Raw genomic sequence first — 14,098 nt, 5'->3', positions numbered from 1 at the left:
AGAATGCTTTTCTTGCATTTTTTTATCTTCACAAACACAGATTCCTTCACTTCAAATCCACATGTCTGTTTTGCCTCTTTCCTGTACCCATTCAAAGCAACCCTGTAGTCCACATATTAAGGAAGCCCCTATCAGACTGGAATCTTTAAGGTCATGTTCTTGTATATGATTTCCTTCTACAGTCCATAAGCTTTATGGTACTCTGGCCAACTTAAAGTTCAGTGAGACAGGAAATTAGCACCTCTGTGTTTCAACTTCATGCTTCTGCTTTCACTCTATGATTCCTGGTGGGAAAAAAAAAATCTTTTGGCTTGGAAATAATAAAAAGCAGCTTCTGCTTATGGTCTAACATTAGGAGGAAAAAAACCCTCACAGAGAAACTAACAATTCTTCAGTAGTCAGGGTAATTATTACCAATAATTCATAACACACCACAACTAGTACAGCAAAACTCCCACTCTAACTGTACTTAACTTTGTTTATTGAGGCCAACAGAAATCTTTTCTCATATCAAAGCCTGAAGGGGGAATTACCAACAAATTCTGGCACACAGTTACATTCTTTTCAAAGACACTATTATACATCATGAGATTCCTGAAACCAGAGAACTTTCCATAAAACTCAGACCACATTATTCCAAAAAGTTTGGGGGGAAACAAAAAAGAAAAGAACGAAAAAAGTGGTAGTACAATTACGATCAGTGCAAAATCAATAGAAAAAGGAAGCAGGAATGCCCCTTTCATGACAGGATCCCTGGAACACAGATCAGACAGTGTGTTGTGCAAAACCTATGTCTGTTCAAACTTATAATAGAATGAGAAATCCTGTATCGCTGCCAATGTATTTGTTTAGCTGGACAGTTGCTATATGCAGAGTATGAAAGAATATTTTTATTGGGTTACAAGCAGAAAAATACACACGAGGAAATTATAGTATTAAGTTATGTATGTCTGACAGTACTATTTATCATAACATGTATACTAAATAGGGACTAAGTTCCACTGACAGTTGACTCAAAGGAGTTACCTGCACAAGGCCTAATAAACAACATTAACTGAACAATAATGGACTAAACCCAATAGTTTAAAATCGGTAATCATTGTACCATAAAGGTAAGTGTAAGTTGTACAATAGCTAGACTACAACAATAGCGATTTTTCTTCTGAAAATAGATTTCAAAATTAGAGCTAAATTTTCTCTTTGGAATATAAAAATAATGCTTTTTTCTCATGCTAAGCACTTCTAAAGACATTTAATTTCAAGTGTGCTTATGTACTATTCTAAAAATATTCATATCTCCAAAGTAGTAATAAAGCCTGTGTTATGAGTAATAGACCAGTGAAAATTAACACAGAACATACCTGATTGCCCTGCCTGTACTCTGTCCATTTACCTAGGTCTCTTGGGACTACCTTATCAGTATAGAGTGAAATCATGGTGTCACTAATACCTGCAAAAGATGCACCAAAGATGTCAACAGGGGGAAAAAATTCAAACAACAGCCACTTAGGAAAAAAAAAAAAATATTCAAAATGTCTGTTAGTTTCCCCTTCATTTAGAATTTCCTCCAAAATTATACTGGCCAGAGGCTCACACTGACACCTTTACTTTGATGCTAAAGACACATGTAAGGTCTGGTATAAACCTTAAATGTTTCATAAATGACTCACTACACATGGAGGAGAATTCTAGGTACTCCAGAAGAGGAATATGTATTTGACTCAGCTCTGAAAGGCCCCAAAGTAATAGGACATTAAAGCAGTAGCAGTTTTGTACATAGAAACTAATTTGATAACTTTCTGGAATGTTTTAGCTACCGTTTTCTCATTCTCTGAGACTGAGGAACTACGAAAGTAAGCCACATGACAGAAAAGTAACATTTTTTAACTGCTATATGGTTGTAAACACTTTAGAAGTACCCTTTTTTGTCTGAGACCAGGCACTTTCAGCCTCATGTAGCATAAAGGTTTAACAGAAGAGACATAATAATTTTGACAACAGAACCAGATGAATGAATTAAATTTTTGCAGACTTATTCAACAACTAGCACTGGCCTCTACTTTTTAGACATAATTTTTTAATGATAATTTTTAATAATTGTGTCAAGGTTTTTGTAAAGAGCTCCAAACAATACTATCTGGAACCTAAATTATATAATAATTGTTTCACAGCATTCCATAATTTACTTCTCTAAGCTACAGGCTAGGGAAAAAAGTATACAAAATAAAATGGAACTGAAAATGAGGCTTAATAAATTTCTGATTAGAGCCTTCCCACTATCATTCTTGAAATACTGATGAAGTTTTTATGATCTTCAGCATACAGCATTTCATAAAAATGTATCTTGTTCTCGTATCCATTTTCATCCGCTTCCAGTAATGAGTAGGGTCACTTGTATGATCTAAAAGACAAACAGTTGTGAAGAGCCAAATAAGACACATGAACATCAACACTGAAACAATCTTAGAAGTTACAGCCTGTTGCACGGTAAGATTGTGTCATCTGTATTATGCAGGTGATTAAACTACCTTAATGATGTGTTCTGGGTTTAGTGATCTATGCATTAATTATCTAGATCAGTACTTATGTTCTGAACTTTAAGTTCTGCAAGTCTTAATGCAAGCATTAAGTTTCACAGCGTCTGCTACTCTCTGTTAGCATGGGTCATGAGATAGTTTTCAGATATAAATCTAATTTTCAGATGCTTATAAAAATAAATAATCCTGGCAGTAATACAATAAGAAGCCTAAGACTGAGATACAGTTTCTATATGAGTAAAATCTAGAATAATGATTATGAGAACTAACACTAACAAGATACTAATCAATATTATTCAAAACAAAAAAGAAAAATAATCCAAAAGAGTGGACTTTCCAACACAATAAACATTAAGGCCACAGGTCTCTGCATAAATACAAAGTTTTGTCCACGTGCAACACCACTGACTCCACTGTTTGGAACAGTCATCATCCTCAATAACTAAATATACTCTTGTGAAAATCTGCAAACTGTATCAGATTTCAAAACCTGCTCTTAATATTTTGCCTCTCTCTTTGGATATCCTCTTTTTCTGCTGCTTAGTCTTCTTTGAGAGCAGGAACAGGACATCAGGCTTTCATCTTTCTTTCATCATATACCTTCCGTATGAGAAGAGAGGTTATTACACAACTTAATGTACTGAAAATGCTGAAGTACAAAACTAAAGCTACTGTGATTCCAAAGCACACAAACAAACAAAACCCCATCAGTTCCATAAACATCCACTTGAGCCAACCCAATTCAAAGATTGCTAGAAACCTGAGAAAAGCATGAAATTGTTGAGGATTACATAGATGGAGACAATTTTGAATTAGGTTTAGATGCAGATCAGTAAAGAAATAACCACAGTTCTAAGTGTGTCACCCACTGTCTATGCGACGTGACAGCACTTTTTTCCTCTGGTACAATTTTTACACTTCATGATTTAAAATGGGATTTCTACATAACTCCCTATTTTTTTTTCCTGAAGAGAGTAACTAAGTAAAGTACCTCTGATTAGTTTTAACTGAATGGGTATGCAAATGGGAGACATAAGAAAGTTGTTGTAATCTCTAAAACAGTTTTTTAAAAAACACAAGGCATGACTTGAAGAGGGGCTTTTGAGGTAGCAATTTACCAATATCTGATACTATAGTGCTGTTAAAAATCACATGTGCTCTCTTATTTTACATTTACATAGAAGTGCCAAAAGTAATAGCAATTTTTTGCTCTTGAAAGAAAGTGCTGCATTTTACAGGAAGGTAATTTTGTTTCACTGGCAGATGTTTACATTAGTGATGTTATGTTTCAAACTTTTCAACACATTTCAGTAACAATGGTATAACCCTTAAGATAAAGATATAATCCACAATTAAGACACAAACCACAATTTAGCATGGATATTCCACATTATTTATGGTAAGCAAACTCTTGTAATATGCACAACTACAATGAAAATATGCAAAACTTACGGTTTAAGTCTTAAAACTTACAGTCAGGAATATCTAATGATGTTGTAAAAACATTTCAGACCTTCCAGTGTCAAAGAGACAAAACAATATAGCTATACGGGATGCTACTGTGCTTCAGCTGGTAAATTTAACTTAAGTTTTAGTGATTCCAGTCTCACAGCAAGCTTAGGCCTAACATGACATGATTAACAGGCTGAATAGCCTCTGCTTTGAGTGATTTCCTCTGCAGTCACACGGTTCAGTTACTCCGTAAAGTTTGTAAAAAGAGGCTCTCAGACAAAAAATTAGCTCAACGGTAACTATTCCATCATCTCCATTTGCTACCTGTACACATGTATTCTTTACCGAGGAGGAAGGTGGAATCTAGTCCTCCGGTCTGGATGTCCCAATCTATGTTCTCTACCTGGAAGGAACAGGAGAGGAATTAAATATTTTTAATTAATATTAAAGCAGGAAAACATGAGCTTATTCAGATAGTCTGCAAGAAAAATTACATTTATACATTTGAAAAAAGAACACATCCCTCTCCAGTTAGTGGATAATTACGGCTAGTATTTTGAGATGATGGTAGCATTGCTCTTAAAGCTCTTGGGTACCTTTTAAATCTAGTCCAATTAATGGGTTGGGATAGTGAATCATACAGTTTATACACAGTGGCTGACTGATCACATGAATTCAGGAAAGGAAAATACACTATTTAGAACCAGACATAAGCTATATTAACAAACATTTTCACACTGCTTTAAGTGTGCCTCTGTACAATACTGCTTTAGTCATAGATGCCTATAAGCAAAGTAGCACTCAAACTGTAAATGAAATCTTTTTCTCAGCATTGAAGTTCTACCAAGTCCCACCTACATTACAGTTCTATCAAAATCCTATTAATCAGAAATAGGATTGAACACAGAGTATACAACATGAGTGTGGAAGCCTTTATTAAATACCTAACAAATGAAAACTTGCTACAAACTCAGATCCTTCAGTATAGCTGTATTACGGTCAGCTACATGGCTTACAGTGTGCTATGACTGAAGTAATATACAGTTTTGATGCAATTACTTTCCAGGAAGAAATGGGACTCTGGGTAATTCCCTTTTGTCTTGGACAAAAGAGTTTCTCTTGAGTGAGACATACCTCCAACAATTCTGTTTTTGCCATATCTTTCCTTGTCACTCATCTTTCCTCTCCCCTGAAAAACTGCTTTCAATTTTCCATAAAAGCTTTTCTCTAAGACCTTGTTTTTAAAGAAAAATAAATCACTTTTGAAAGAGTTATATTTTCTAAGGTGAACTCTTTAAAAATCAAAAGCTGCCCATTTTCCTTTTTCTCTCCTTTTCCAATTGAGAGATGGAAGAAAATCAAGGCAAAGAAAGCAAAACTACTTTTTTTGAGAGAACATAATTTTCTTAGGCAGAATATAATCCAAAAACTTCTACATGCAAGTATGAAATTGTCCAAACACTTCACTCTTTCCCCATCTCACTGTTTATGATTCTGGTGGTAGCTGAAATTATCACGCAATACTTCTAGGTCTCTGACAGCTCTTACTGATTATGGCCTTGTCCCTCCCCTGGATCTATCATACAGGCAGTTCTGGTGCCTACCTTATCACAGGCAGAAATTCTATATCCTTTCCAATACCTTTCACTATTCCTAATGTATTAAGGTATCCTTGATTTCAGCCTTTCATGTAGCTGTTACAACCAGTCCCATAGACACTCTCTTCCCTATCTCCTTCCCTTATCTTCAGCTCACTTTTCAGACAGGTTTTCATATGCTAGTATGAGAATCATTGTCCAAATCACTGAAATTTTAAAATATAGTTATAAAAGTATAGAAGACAATGCATAGACAAGGTTAGATTTACAAAAGATAGCAAAAAAAAAAAAAGTTGATTTAGATGCAGATAGTAATTTGTATGCTATGACAAACGTCAGCGCTTATCAGCTGGACTGCTGAAGAGAGTGACAGAGACACATGACACTTAATAGTGATTTCCATAGTTCTTAGTGCTCAGTTTAGTTTTAGTTATTTGTAGAATGAGGTAATGATGTGATTCAAATCAACATATTAGTGGTCTTAACTGCTAATTAATGAAGTTTTGTCTATCAGTAGGTTATATGGCATGTGGTGTGGTGTTTCAGCCACGAACCTAGGATCCAGAAAGTCATGCTGTATTACAGACATCTATGCTACCTCAGGCAAGACTCAATGCACACAGATTATGAAGTGCTGCAATGCAAAGATTTATATCTCAGTAACAGAAGCCCAACCTTAACTTTAAATTAGATACCTATGATCTATTTAACAAGCATCAGAATGGACAGACACTCAAAACAGGATACACAAAAGTCAGCATGCTAAATAGGAAGTCTTCTAAACTAACAAACAAGAACCAGTAAGGAAAAACCTGCCTCCCTGTGAGGCTTAGATGTCCTGCTCTGAGTTACATGGATGCACTCTCTCCATTTGTGACACACAGCCAAGAAATTTATTAGAAGAACTTAAAATAAATAAAACCAAACAAAAAAACCCCAACCCCTCCCACTGCACCTCCCCCAAAACCCCAAACCCTGCAGCTGAATTTCCTTTTCCCAAAATACAAATAGAGGATGAGATCTTAATTACAACAGAACAGTGGTTAGTATTCACCATAAAATGAGGGATACCTAAGTTCAATTCTTGTTCTGCCTGAGGGGATTCAAACCATCCTCTCTGAGAAATACCAGTGCTTCTTAGGTTTATGCTTTCTGGGTGGAGGCACTCCTTCCTCCACTGTTGAAGCTGAGCCATTGTCATGGAATTCTTAAACATTAACTGCTAAGAGAGACCAAAGGCTTCCTAATCATTAGGTACACTCCCGACATAGAAGATACGGGTCCCGTGTTACTCTTCTATTACTTTTTAATGCACTTAATCCAATGGTTTATATATAATATGCAACATCAGGAACCATAACAGTATACCATGGGAAGGTATATAAAGGATGGGATAGATAGATATCAGTAATAATTCTAGAAGTTTTATCACATAAGCTATCATGGAACACAAAATTGCTACTTTTTTGTTGTTCATTTTCTTTCTCTTTAGTGAGACACACACATATAGCAGAGACAACAGCTACATAATAAAGCAACCCAAATACCTGTCTTAACACTAGTAAACTTAGGAAAGAGAAACCTTGTCAAAATGAGTCATCTTGGCAGATCAGTTTAAAAGGAGCTCTAAAACATTGCAGGGCTCTTTTGTAAGGGCAGATATATTTTTCCAACAGATCTATTTTACTTGTAACAGAGGCAATTTAACGGCACTTATGGGATCATGTTTTAAGAGCATCCTGAGGGTAGTAAATAGGGTTAGTGTAGAAGCCAAGATATTTTAACAAAGCTACTGAAACTCATTTATAACATAGTTCAGCATAGTTACTGTGGAACATACTTGTGGAATGCACCTAGTTGTTTAATCTCTGGAGCTGGTCAGGGATGATCTCTGAATAGCAGGCTTCTTGAGATGGTCACAGTAACAATGACCAGTTTTGGTTCTGCTCACAGTCAGCATACACACTCTATATTTTAGCTTTACATTTTACATACATAATCAATCTTATCTGTAAATCAAATGATAGTATCTCACTCTGAAACACATTAAAGACTTTACTGTATGTATTTATTATTTATCCTCCCTAACCACATCATCAATCTCCTTTGAAAACCTCACCTGGAAACACAGAAGAAATTTAGGCTCTGCAGACTTAATAAAATAATTGCTCTTTGTTAAGACACTTCTTTTTGCTTATTTTTTTTAATCTACGCGTATATGCTTTAACTCGTAATAACGAGGAAGTAAAACTGAATTATGTCATCTCAACAGTGTTATCCACAGTGATGCTTCATTGAAATGTCTGTTCTATTCAAGAGGTGAGATCGGTGAATGACTTAAGATTAAGGCCAAGACAAGACAGAACTTGCATTTATATTACTTAGGCAATGATCTGGAAGCTCAGACCCTGATCTAGAAAACCACTTAAGAATATGTTTAACTTTATTCATATCCTTAAGTGTTTTGTTGAAGTATGAACCAAGACCTGCAGCTACAGACTTCAGACAGATATTTCTGTGCAGCTGTGCCAATTCACTTTAGAACTATTACAATTTTTAAACACAGTTCAGCTGAGACCAAGCATGGAAAGTTTAAATACGACATGACTCCAGATTATAATGCTACAGTCTACCTCACCTTGCAGAGTTAGTTTTTGCTAATGGTAGTACACAACTGTAATTGATACAAGTATTTTTATTGACTGCTGTAGCCACAGGGTAACTGCATACCTACAAATGCAAACTGCATATAGACACAGAGCTGTTCTATTGCTGATAGAGGCAATTCCAAATACAGACATATGCACGTATTTTTTACCTTGCGGTTGAGGATTTCTCCATAGGAACCCCCTCATCTGGTTACGATATGGAGGAATAAAAGAACTTCTATGTGTTTCCTGGAACCTGGGATTAAATTCTCTCTGTTGTCTTCCTGAAAAACAGTTTTTACTAAGCAACTCTGACTGTATAAAAGATTAAATGAGGAAAAATGATAGACAGCATATTCTTTTTTGGGAGACAATATTTCTTAGTTTTGTGCCAAAATACTTATGTGCAATTACAATTTTTCCAAACTAAAGTCAGCCTAATAAGCATGGTTCTTGTCCTCACTTCCATCTATGCAGATCATGATTACAAGCTGTTAACAACCATTTAGAAACCAGATCAAAATTTTATGACACAGATTTGGAGACTGCAGTCATTAAAACAAAACAGAAATCTCTGTTCCAATTGGAATCACAAATCATAATTAAAAGGGTTAAGTACGGCTCTCAAGCAATAGCAGATGCTAACAAGGTCTGGTATAATAAATCACCAACAGATACCCTTAGTTTTGAATGTCCAGCACCAATATGGTTAGTACCACATCAGACACATAATGCAAAGTACTGAACTAGCAAAAAAATCATTCTGTCTGTTGTAATTTGCTCAATGAATTTTGAAGGGGTAATTTTCATCCTCACAGACATTATAACTGGTCAAGTATTAAGCAGGTAATAAACACAATACCAGTATAAACACTGAGATTCAGTGTGAATTATTTCAAAGCCTCAAAAGCCTCAACGTTCAGGCTGATCTGTGAATGATGCTGAAAACCTTTTAGATGTTTCTTTTTTCTCTGGAAGTCAGGCAGATCAGATGGGGAAAACAAATGTCTTTAGTAAATTGAGCCATAAAGTTGGGGAAAAAAAGCACAAGGTCTTAGGCAAAAAAAAAAAAAAAGCGCTATTCTCCAGGTTGCCCAAAAACTTTCTTATAATTTGAAGAACAAGTCCAACAAGGAGTATTCTCTCAACGCCTCACTCAGACCTTCAGCTACCAATATTAAAATAGCTCCCTTGAGGGAAAGGAAGAAAAAAACCTCTGAGTCATCTAATTCGTCCTATAAAAATAACTGTAGTCACTGAGTAAATGGCAGTGATGTTTCGTCAGTGAATGATATTTTATTTATTGCATGTATCTCACTATGTAGCTAGATGGAAATATTATTTTGTCCAAACTTGGGTAATCAAATTCACATGAATTCCTAAAACCAGAAAATATTTCTGTAGATTTCTCCTTTGGTTTCTTGGAGAAAGACCTTACTATTTACTTAGCTTGATGGGCTGCCTATGTAAATGCTGCTGCTGTTGAAGGATAATTGAGCTCATCAATATATTGACTTTATTGAGAAAATTAACACAATACCAACCTGTGATAAATCCATTCCCTCTTGGTCTGCTCTGTATTGTTCTTTTCTTTGCCATGCAAGCCTTGCAAATGAAAGACTTCAGATTCTGGAAAGGTGTATACAAAGACTCCTGCAGACAATAAGGTTAAAATTCAGTGGCTGTTCTGCTTTTCCCTCTTCAGGTGCAGCACAAATCAACCACATATACAAATTTTCTTAGCTCACACTGATACATGAAGCTGGTAGATCTGGTTTGCATTTTTTCAGGAAACAAAGTTCAAACATTTCATATTAAAAGTGGATCCTTGGAGGGATGAGTAGGGGTGCAGAAGAAATGTTTTCCTCTTTCTCAGTGAAGTTTGTTTTTCTTCTCTGTTCACATATGTAAATCACTTGCTTTCCTATTCTATTACCTTGCACCTGTAGATATACTTCACTAGACTTCTATCAGCAATACCTCAGGCAGAGATGGTTAAAGCCTCCAGATAAGGACTGATGAACTCATGGGAAGCACACCAGTGAAAAATCAAAAGTATCTTAATCTCATACATTAGAAACAAAACTTAACACAACAGCCCGAACTCCAGGCTGATAAAATATAACCAAGTCTAAAGAGAAATGGGGGAATTAAATAAAAATGTTTACCTTGTGGTGTGATGAAAAGTTCTACTGCCAAAAGGACAAGCTGAAGCTATTTAAAGATGCAACACTAAGAGATGTGATACATCCTTAACTTTCACTGATTTCAGCGAGCTTTGAAGAAATGTCAGATCTTAGAATCTTTTTATTTTTTATTGATTTCTATCGGGCATGTGAGCAGTAGTACACATGGAAAAGAATTATGAAAAGACAGATTTTAGAGCAATAGCACAATTTGTGATTTTCATAAAATTGAACTGATTTTTACAGGATGACAATTCCTTTTTGCAACCACCAAGGCAGAGGGGGAGCAGGAAGGAGGGGAAAGGATTATTGAATAAGGTAAAAATCCAATAGGTGGGAAGACTGCAGCAACTAGAGAGATTTCTTAAATTAGAGGTAGAGTCTGAATCCCTGAACACCCCCCGGCCTCTGCAAACTTTCCTAGCACATTTTTTGAGTTATCGAAGCTCTTTGTAGAGCCTTAAGCGAAACCCACAGATTTTTTTTTTTTCCCCACGCAAACTGAGTACAGTCTGTGAAGAATACCCACTAACAGGAAAAACCTTTCATTGTATTCTTGGGAGAATAATGGGAGAATAAATTCAGAATGTGTTTATGAAGGTTGGATGAAAGGCATGATCAGAAATGGACAAAACATATCACTTATGCTGACCCCATTAGGTAATTTGGTTTTAATTTTAAAAAATTGATCATGAACATACTCATTAGTGAGAAGCAGAATAAAAAGGCTAATAAAGTGATAATATCATTGCCTTACTGCTTTATGAGACTATTATACCCAATTTTCTGTGTGGATAAACAAACTAATATGATTACTGTTATGAAAAACAGAGAACTAACATAACATGAGCTTAGCATTTTTTTAAAAAAAAGCAAGATGGCTCTATTTTTGATTCTTATCAGAAGCTTCCCATTTTTTATCTTTAACAGCTGCTAGGCTACAGAGAGCTGAGCTACACAAAAACTTGCCCACACATATATCAACTGCATTTAATTTATACATATACATATCTTCTCTTTGGTAGAAGAATCTGTGGGAAGCAAACCCTAAAATGTTCAAAATTTCTGGTATACATGCAAATATATTTAACCAAGATTGTATTTGTACTGTAATTTTCATAAAGCTATTAACTGTATTTAAGCCCATCATAAACAACACAACACTAAGAAGGGACCTTAGGAGTTAGGAGACAAGCACCGAACACCAAAAGGAGTAACTTTTTCCTATTACTTATCTTTTCTATAACAAAACATCCCATGTAGAATAACTTTTTTTCTGAATACAATGCTGTCACTATCATCAGATTAGATTTATGGTGCTCAAGCGTAGATTGTTAACAAACAAGCGCTGAAAGATCTTGGCTTCCAGCAGTACATTAAGCTCTGCCAGGAACTAAGCACCAGTTTTATTTATTAAAGTTGAACTTACAATAATAGGAAAAACTTGTTGCCTTGCCAGTGTCCCCAGCTAAACTGGCATCTCTTGGCAATTCTCCCAAAACCAGATTCTTGCCTTAAACTGATAAGCTGGAAAGCTATTTTATTAGTCTGGGAGCTATCTCTGCCATATATGTACCATAAAATCGTACCTAAAAAAGATATTTAAACTACCCTAAAAATTCACAGGGCTAGATTATTTTTCCCCACAACAGAACAGTTTATCTGGGGTTTGTTTAAACTAGAGTATCAGGCTTTAAAAAACACTAACCTAGATATTTTAGTTGATCAACCAAATTTCCAGCTCTGTTATAGGGATCTAAGCATCCTTCTTCATCCTCCTTCTAAGACAGGTTAAAATATAACTTTAATCTGACCACATAAAGATTTTCAAATATTAGCTAAAACATACTACCTAACACTTTTAAGAATACATCTCAGCCAGTACAAATTTTGTACAGATTCAGATACATATTGTAAAAGTTATTCACTAACCTGAATTCTACCCAAACGGAAAAGAAATATCAATTTCACATTGATCTATATAGTTTTACATTTCCCCACTTACTTTTTAGACCCTCTATTGTTCTGCAGAAGTCCAACATGAAAAACTGGATGAACCACTGGCCCAATCCAAAAGTGTACTGAAATCAACAGACCAATTAATGGGAACCACAGGATTTGGATAGAGGTTATAGTCCTAATCATATCATTTACTCCATATGGAAAGGATTATCTTCCTCCTCCATGCTGAAAACGCATACATTCCACCCACCCACACGCGTTCCACTCATCACTCCAGACCAGGATGGTATGTAATTGGACACAAAATTAGAAGAGAAAACTAATTATACAACAACTGATATTGAATGCATGAGATTAAAATCATGCAAAACTGAAAACCTTTTTCTCTAGAATCATTTTTATTTATTTTAACCTCAAGCGATATATGTAACAGCAGGTAAAAACATTTCAAAAGTAAAATTTTCAAAAGTAATTAAACGATACGGGATTTTCAGTTCCACATTGAGAAGAGACACATTAATTGAAGGTCTTAAGAGCTATCTACACAGATGAGTATAGCTCTACCCAAGCATCTCTCCACATATTCTGTGCTGGTGGGGCATGAGTCAGGTCTGATCCGAGGCTTCCCTGCATTACTACAGCCTTGCACCCAGTCTAGCAGACCCCATCTCTGAGCCTGGACACGATGCCATCCTAATGCACCAGGTATGGTCCATACCCAGCAGGACTTTGCTGGTACCGCCCTGCCTGTGCCTGGGCAGACATAGTCATACTGTTCTTTTGGTAACATAGCATTCAAATTGTACAAATCCCCAGCTTCTTAAAAGTGGGACTGAGAACTAAATAAGCACTTAGATGTACAGAAAGGTACTTGGTGAGATTCTAAAAAAATACCTAGGTATATACCTTCTTGTTTGAATTCACCAAACCTTCATCTCGAACTTTAGGTTCCTTAGTATCGCTAAAAATATCACTCTTAAACACTTCAAAAATTACGCCCAATGTGCTTAAAGACATTCATTAATATGTTGCCTAAAATGTTATATGGGAAAAAATTTCATGAATACCTTAGTACTAGAAAACCATTACAGGCATTTTCATTTTTTGAAACTGAGAACCATTTTGACACTTCCTTACACTTCTGAGTAATGTAAACAAAAATAAAGGTAAAATTAGAGCTTCCTTCATAGACTCAGTACCTCTACCTCCTTAGGTTTTTTTGGCAGAGAGGATGAAAAAGGAATAAGGAAGAGAGGAAAAATACGAAGAAAGACGACCACTGTAAACATGAATATTAAAACAATGAACAAACATGGACAGGTACATTTTTCAAAGAATACAGATCTGTCTAAGAGGATGCAATTACTCACATTGCCTTCCAAAAGCTGTTCCAAAGAGCAACCTCGGTGCGACTGCTGGTATTTTTCTTGAAAAAGTTTTCCATCAAACACTTCCCAAGGCATCAAATCATCCATTCTGAACGGAAAGCCACAGGCACTATTGGCCATGAGCAAAGTTGTAAGGCCACGAACAAAGACAGCGCCAAGATGTACAGCTCGGGAGTCCACTTGTGCAAGCTGTTAACAAAATAACAACAACAACAAAGTTGGGCCTCACAAATCAGGAAACAGAAGCAGTCTTACCATAACAAATAACCATGTGAACAGCAGAGCAAATGATAAACAGTCCCAAAGCTGTGACAATGATGGGCCTCT

The 14,098-nt window shown here is 35.8% G+C and overlaps 1 protein-coding gene across 1 annotated transcript in view; it reads right to left on the bottom strand.

Moving 5' to 3' along the window:
- Positions 1-3,818: 3,818 nt before the first annotated feature.
- The window catches only part of FAM120B (family with sequence similarity 120 member B), a gene marked incomplete at both ends in the record, with an annotated part of 55,978 nt that continues 45,698 nt past the window's right edge, over positions 3,819-14,098 (bottom strand). The window contains 5 exon segments of the mRNA XM_081998205.1: positions 3,819-3,864; positions 4,335-4,392; positions 8,406-8,514; positions 9,778-9,888; positions 13,754-13,960. Of these exon segments, the coding sequence (XP_081854331.1) occupies positions 3,819-3,864; positions 4,335-4,392; positions 8,406-8,514; positions 9,778-9,888; positions 13,754-13,960 (531 nt within the window).

The sequence above is a fragment of the Phaethon aethereus genome, assembly GCF_964289735.1.
Source record: "Phaethon aethereus genome assembly, chromosome: 3".
Classification (NCBI taxonomy): Eukaryota; Metazoa; Chordata; class Aves; order Phaethontiformes; family Phaethontidae; genus Phaethon; species Phaethon aethereus.
Note: the sequence above shows the minus strand (reverse complement) of the source record. Positions and strands in the feature narration are given on the sequence as shown.